The 7,806-nt window shown below is 41.2% G+C and overlaps 1 protein-coding gene across 1 annotated transcript; it reads right to left on the reverse strand.

Moving 5' to 3' along the window:
- Window positions 1-5,823: 5,823 nt before the first annotated feature.
- Window positions 5,824-7,122, reverse strand: LOC138057779 (uncharacterized). Its single transcript, XM_068903709.1, has one exon. It carries the CDS (start codon window positions 6,963-6,965, stop codon window positions 6,147-6,149), a length of 819 nt encoding a protein of 272 aa, XP_068759810.1. The 5' UTR covers window positions 6,966-7,122; the 3' UTR covers window positions 5,824-6,146.
- Window positions 7,123-7,806: the final 684 nt, after the last annotated feature.

Genomic DNA, 7,806 nt, shown 5'->3' on the forward strand with positions numbered 1-7,806 from the left:
ATCTGAGGGAAAAGAAAGATATATGATATGATATGATATGATACGATATGTATACCCTTGTATATCCATGTATACATGGCTGTACATGGATATATAGGGTTATACAGGCCGGACCGGACCGGACCGGATCGGATCGGATCGGATCGACAAAACCCGGACTGGTTCAATATCAAAATTCCTGCCAATAGACACATGAAATCCCTGTGTCACCAGTTAAGCTTACTTCCCACCTTCACGGGTGTCCTTCCGGAAAAAGTTCGTTCTCGCGTTTCAATAAAATCATAGACAACTATACATCAGAAGAAAGCTTAATAAATGTGGACAGTTTTTGTATGCAAGGGCCAGCTGAACAAAGTACAAGTGCCGGATCTTGGGAGATCTGACCAGCAAATAATATTTAGACTAAAAACAAAATAATTATGCAAGGCTGGTTGTACGGCTGTGAGGATATATAATTTTTGTTTGACCAATATTTCGTCGGGTACGTCCCGACTTCTTCAGGGAGTTATGTACGAGTTATGATTTAACTCCCCGAAGAAGTCAGGCCATGCCTGACGAAAATTGGTCAAACAAACACTATATATCCTCACATGCGAGGATGCATAGTTTAGGTATGAATGAGTTTTTAAGGATTAAACCACTGCAAAAACCGTGTACGATCAAAACTTGCTCTACGTTGGATCAAAATAGATCGTGACCACACCATAAAAAACTTTAAAATAGAAAATATCCTGCAAACGTTGGTCAAGACAACGTGAACATAGGCGTTGTTGCTTGCAATATTTCGGCTGGCCAACACCAGCCTTCTTCATGTTTATTGAATGGATAAATGCTAGTAACAAGATCTTTATATTTACCGGAAATGACATAAAAATGCTACGTGATGTGTTATAAAAACGGAAATGCATAAAAAAGAGGAGAGAGAATAATACATGATAACAAGATGAAAAAAACAAAAGAAAATTAAAAGGTAGCTAAACTAAATTACATTTCATCTCTTCTGTTAAGGCCTGCAGGCTCCAGTGTTTTTCCTCTGTGTATTTTCTGATGGAGTCACGACTAGTGTGTAGTTGTTCGAGCGGTATAAGGATCATGTGATCCTCCGCGTGACCACTGGTCAGAAAGTGTCGTAAAACCGCAGTGGGGGTATAACTACAAAAGGGGCTTATAATAGGTCGCCTATGTTCATTAAAGCGGTCTTTAAGACGACGTTTGGTCTCTCCGATGTACTGAAGATTACATTTAGTGCACTGAATCATGTAAATTACATTAGGGGTTTCACAAGTAATATGTGATTTGATTTTGAAGGTTTGTCCAGTACTGTAAAAAGTATATTGATTACGGCCATCCTCAATAAAAGGACAGGCGGTGCAACTAGTTTTATTGCACCGAAACGAGCCGGATGGAGACCCAGATTGGTCGGTGTAAGTAGGTTCCGGCAATTTAGCTCTAACTAGAATGTCACTAATGTTTTTACAACGCCGGTAGGCTACTAAAGGGAGATTAGTAAAAACATTTTTACAGCGACCAGATGAATAGAGCACGTTGGAGTGTTTGTGAATTATACGGGATATGTTAGGTAAAGCGGGGTTATAGGTAATGACGAACGGAACAGTATCTGTCTGTTGTTTAGGTTTGGGTTTAAGAGCGTCGTTCCGGGAAATGTCAGAAGCACGTCGTATCTGGGTTTTAAGGAAATTAAGTTCGTAACCTCGGTTGACGAGGTAGTCCATAAGTTCCTTACAGCGTTGTTTGTAAGTGTCATTGTCGGAGCATATGCGTCGAAGGCGAAGTGCAAGGCTATATGGAATGGAACGTTTAGTGTGGGTGGGGTGGCATGAGGAGATGAGTAAATATTGATGTTTGTCAGTGGGTTTAGTGTAAAGATCGGTTTCTATGAGACCATCCTTGAGTGAGACCATCACATCAAGGAATGAAATATTTGTGAGGGAATGCGAACAAGTGAATTTAATGGTGGGATGAAGGTTATTGAGATAATCGACAAATACTTTCAGTTTATCTAAACCTTCAGTCCAAATAACGAAAATATCGTCCAGAAATCTGAGCCATGTATGAGGTAGATACAGTGCGTTAGTGAGCGCGTCCTGTTCGAATTTGGCAAGAAAAAGGTTGGCAAATGAAGGAGCCATTTTGGTGCCCATAGCAGTACCGTGTTTTTGTAGGTAGTGTTTGTTGTTAAATGTGAAATTGTTCATGTTGAGGATGATTTGTATGAGGTCGCAAAGAGTTTCCGTGGGGATGTCCTTATCGTTGCGTTTGCGAAGGAAAAAGCGGCAAGCCTCAATACCTTCACTGTGAGGGATGTTGGTATAAAGAGAAGTGACGTCAAGCGTGACAAGTATGGCATTGTCGGGAAGTGTGTTGATTGTGTTCAAGTTGGCAAGTTTGTTAAGGAAATTAGTAGTGTCTTTAACGTAAGACGGAACAGTGTGAACTAATGGTTTTAGGTAGTAGTCAACAAACTGAGAGATACGTTCTGTGGGGTGGTTGTTAGAAGAAACTATGGGTCGTCCAGGATTGTTTACTTTGTGGATTTTGGGGAGTATGTAGAAGCGTCCAGGTCTGGGGTCGTTTTGTACAAGGTACTGTTTTGTTTTTACGTCAATAAGTTTGTTGTTGAACATGCGTTTAACGTATTCAGCAACTCTTTTTTGTATCATGGCAGTCTTGTCCTTTCCTTGTTGTTCGTGGAAGGTTGGGTTATTCAATTGTCGGTTGCATTCGTTTATGTACCAGGATCTGTCCATTATCACAGTCGCCGATCCTTTATCGGCCGACTTGATGATAATGTCGTGTCTTTGTTTAAGTTGACGTAATGCGTCACGTTCTGTCTTAGGGAGATTGTCACATACGCGGTTGGGTTTGGAGGTCAACAAGTCACGTTTTACAGCATTAAGAAAAGCGTTAAGTGCATCGTCTCTGTTAGTCGGGGGTGTCCAAACACTTTTAGGGTGGAAGGGGCTAGGTTCGTCGCTGGATACGTTATCATGAAAAAATTCTGTAATGCGTAAACGACGGGCGAATTCGTCAAAGTCTGCATTAACTTCAGACCAGTTGATTTGTCGTGGAGTGGGGCAAAAAGTAAGACCTCTTGCTAGAAGTTGCGTTTCGTCGTGCGTGAGTGTGACATTAGATAAGTTAACAACGGAAGATGGGTCAAGAGGTGTGTTAGTGTTAGGAGTGGGTAGTCGTTTTTCTATGAATGAGTGTCAGTGAGTTTGTAGTGTATTCTGGTTGTAAGACCGTCAGAAGTCGAGAAAAGGCAGTTCTTCATCAGAGATGGACCAGGTGAATTTAACGCTTGGGTGAAAGTCATTTATGAAGGTTGCAAATTCTTCGATCGCGTCCCTGCTACCGGAAAAGGCCACGGCAATTTCGTCAATGTATCGTTTATACAGGTCTGGCTTTGGATCCTGTGTATTGTTCAAAAGATTTGCTCCTCTATATATGACCCATGAAAAGACAAGCATGGTTGGGCCCAAGTCGGCTCCCCACCACAACCTCTCCGATTTCATTATAGTTCTTCCCATTGAAAAAGAAAGTATTAAAGGTGAGAACTAGTTCATGCAGAGAGGCGGACAAGTGTATGAGTGGGTGGTTGAAGGACTGTTCTCTTGTTTAGGAAGCGAAAAACTAGAGGTCCATCTCTGTTGGGGGTGGTGATGTATAAAGACTTTACATCCATAGTAAAAACGAGGTCATTTTCACCAGGAAAACAAACGGACTCGGTAACGTAGAGCGTGCGTTTAAAAACATGAAATGGCGAAATGACGAAATAGCGAAATGGCAAAATGAATCCACGTATGTTAGCACAGGTACCCCAAACTGACGCAAATTAATCACTGAATCAGTGAAAAAGAAAACAACTGTACTTGAAAGTGAAAAACATGAGCGAAATTTTGAATAAAAACGTCTTACCTCGTTTTATTATGAGGCTTCTTGCCTTCTGTATGGTTTTTGTAAGGCTTTATGCGACTTTCAGCAAGTTTATGGTCATTTTGCCATTTCGCCATTTCGTCATTCCGCCATTTCATGTTTTTAACTCAGTGAAACGCCCACATAGAGCAGGTTTTTAGTGTCTTTTACGTAGCTGAGTAAGGTTTTTACTAATGAAGTGGTAATAGCATCTAAGTAACGGTAGCTATTAGTTCGGTTGGGCAGTTGCAGGCGGAGACAATAGGCCTTCCACGGTTTCCGGGTTTGTGAATTTTTGGCAAAAGATAGAATTTAGATGTGCTGGGGCTGTCTACAACGAGATTGATAGCAGGTTTGGGTAGCTCGTGTTGTGATATTGCCTCCTTTACTACTCTCCTGACTGTGTTATTGTTGTTGTCGGTGGTGAAATCACGGTCTTGCTTTTCGTAGAAATTAGTATCGGAGAGTTGCCTCTCCGCCTTCGCTACGTGGAGATGACGAGCCCACACTACCACCGCTCCACCATTTATCCGCGGGCTTTATGACGACATGGTTTCGCCGTTTTAGGGTCATCAGAGCAGTCCAAGTGAAGTGTGATGTTCGTTTTCCTTCCTTAGACGTTCTTTAAATTTAAAAGTGATCTTACTGATTTCCCTTCGGCTCTTGATGATGTAGTAACTAATGGCAAGGCTGAGAATTGTCCTGGGGGAGGAGTCCACCTAGTTGTTTTTGATTTTAACGATTCAAAGTCGAAATCTCCTGAATGGTTTGTGCTCTCTGAGCTGGCCGTGTTTACAGGATCCTGTGTTGAACTGTAGTGACCCCTAAGGCGTAAACGCCTGAAGAAAATCTCAGTCTGCCCTGGCTGTGTATTCATCGGAGTGATGAGCCGTGGGAACAAAGTTCAGGCCTTTCGTGCTCATTAAGTGAAAGATCCTCGGGACTGGTAGCCACAAGTTTAGCCGTGGTTACTTGGGTTTGTGAAACTTTTTCATAAGCAGTGTTCTTTTTAGTTAAGGCTGTACGTTTGTCACGTTTAAGGTTAACATGAAATTCATAAACTTCTGCATTGAGCTGGTGAAAACTGTACAAATGAAGATGATGAAGAGGGAGTACACTCGAAACGTTTGTTCTTGGATTTCAATTCCTCGGTACTTCATGTATCCCGTGTTATAATGTATACAGAATTGTGTATAATCCACAAGAAATGACCGGTCCTTTCAAAACTGAAGTGTAATTGAGGTTAACTCAGCTGTGGAGAAATTTACGTCAAGAGTTAATTCTCTGTTAAACTTTGTTTACACATGCATTAAAAGCTTAACAGGGAACAGATTTCGAAAACAATAGAAGACTGCAAAATCACGTAATACGGGGAATATTTCAAACCAGATAAACGAAAAAGTATACCACAGAACGGTAAAAACGACATTAACTATTGCCGGATGGTATTCCAAACTGATTTTTACAGCTAAGACTATTATAACTTAATCAAAATAAAGTTGATTGCCAGATTAGTTCTTCAATTATTATTTTGAATGACATAGCTTAGTCTTTGTTAAAAAGGCCGAAGTGTAAGTTTTCTAGAAAAGTCAGGATCTACAAGAAAGAAAACTGAAGGCCTAGAAAATGTTTTGCAGAAACGCAAACATCCCAAGTGCGGAGATATTTTCAAAGAAAGGCCTTTCCGTTCGTTTTAATGCCCTCAAAATTTATAAGGACTTTCATAACTTGAATTGATTAATATTAAAAACGAAGACAACCAACCCCGCAGGCTACCGTCGGCAGACTCATCTTCCTTAAAACTCGCGTGTTCGCCGCGAAAGACAGTCCAGGAGAGCCTTACAAAGAAGAAAAGAAACGAATAGGGCTGACAGGAAGACAGCATCGTTTGCAAGAAAATAACTTTATTTAAGTGTCTAGTCGTTCTAGCGCTGGAGCACTAATTGGGGACACCGTAAACTGAAATTAACAATGAACGCAAATCAAGTCAAATGTTGGTTTTTGAGGAGAGGGGAAACCGGAGTACCTGGAGAAAACCTCTCGGTGCAGAATAGTGAACCAACAAACTCAACCCACATATGACGCCGAGTCTGGGAATCGAACCCGGGCCACATTGTGGGGAGGCGATCGCAATCGTCGATAAGAAAACTATACGTTCCGAAATTTCGGGACGTTGTTTTCCTTGTTAACAAAGAATTACCCTCTCTTCATTATTCCTCCTGCGATTCCGAGCTCGATATGCGACAGTTCTCCACACTCCCAAGAAACGAATTAATTCTCTCATCAATACTGTTATTCACCGCTGTACTGAGGCTTCGTGTCCGAGCAATAAATCGTCTATTGCCTTGCAAATTACGTAATTCTAAGACATCTGTGTACTGACTATTGTCTTCAAAGAGTTTTTGCTCATCAGTCTTAACTGTAACCTCCTTATTTTGAACAGAATTCATTTTTTCGTTTACGTTAATATCTTCAAAGCGTTTCCGTTCACTAAACCGTAGTTCACTATGTGACTTAGCTCTCTTTGGAAGAAAAAACGTTAATTCTGCATTCCCTGGTTTAATCTCTCCAGTTTTAAAAATCCTTTTACATTGAGGGCTACTCGCGGAGATTACCGGAAGCTGCGTGGATTTCTGCTCGTCACTTCCGGCGCCAGTAGAATGCATATCCATTTCCCGAGACATTTCTTTGCCGATGGGCATTGGAAGCTTGGGCAGTCGAAGATCATCATTTAAATCATCAACTCTCTGAAGTGAAGCCACATTGTCTAGCGATTGCGCCCGACAGAGAGCAGTCTTACGCAAACTCTCCATACGAGATTTGACTCTATTCTTTTCCGCCGCATGCTCCTTTACTGTGTTGTTTCTTAGCGTTTCAATGTTACGATGTTGTTTCTGAAGTCTCGCATTCTCTCGGTCGTTCATGATCCCTGCACGCTCCCAGCGATCATAACTCGCACAGAGAAAAGCGTGTTTCAAACTCTTTTCTTTTGACATCAAATTTCCATATCTCGTCGTAGAGGAGTGCATCCTGCTTTATTTGAATTATTGACGTCGCCGCATATGAGAACAATTTATCCAAGTGTTATACAGTCAAAGCTGTTTACCAAATAGTGTCAGTGCGATCTTTTCAAAAGACTCGAATATTTGTGCGTGTTCAGTGGATAACTAAGCCGTGAGCAGACGCGCCAAACTACTACATTTACTGTTGATCTAACCCCGCGTAAGAGGATTAACCAATTAGAAGATTCGATCAATCAGAACGATCGATCAATTAGAACATTCCATGAGTGAATCACTTACTTGCGAGTGTACTTGCGCGGAAGAAAAAATCCACCGACGAAATAAGTTTTTACGTAAGACCAGTCGAAGCGTTTTGCGACAAATACTGATAAAGTGACTTTTGCAGCCTACATTCATTCAACCCCTTTGTAAACATGATATAGGCAACTATTGCTTGACAAATTCTAGATTATTCGCCATCTTTTTAAAAGTTTTCCCTATTAACATTAACGCAAGAAATAACAATAGCTCTAAGATAAGACACTATTGTCCCCTCCAACAGTACAGCTATGACGATGTCAAACATACAATCGCGAAATCAGCCTTTGTGTCAACTGAGCCATGTTCTCTTTAGTCTTCCATTTACAGAAGGAAGACCTTACACAGCAATGACCAGAACCAGGTTGCTGACCAGCGGTTTTCGTTCAAACAATGGTTTGCTGGGGGTGCTCATCTCGCGGGTTCAGAAAACCTGGTTGCCGTCATTGTTATGGTCTTTCTTTCCAGAAGGACTTTTTTAGTATAAAATCCTACGGAAACTGCAATTTGAAGCTTTTTTTTTTTCGGCATAGCAAAAAATGTCAGACGA

The sequence above is a fragment of the Montipora capricornis genome, chromosome 7 (genome assembly GCF_036669925.1).
Source record: "Montipora capricornis isolate CH-2021 chromosome 7, ASM3666992v2, whole genome shotgun sequence".
In the NCBI taxonomy this organism is placed as follows: Eukaryota; Metazoa; Cnidaria; class Anthozoa; order Scleractinia; family Acroporidae; genus Montipora; species Montipora capricornis.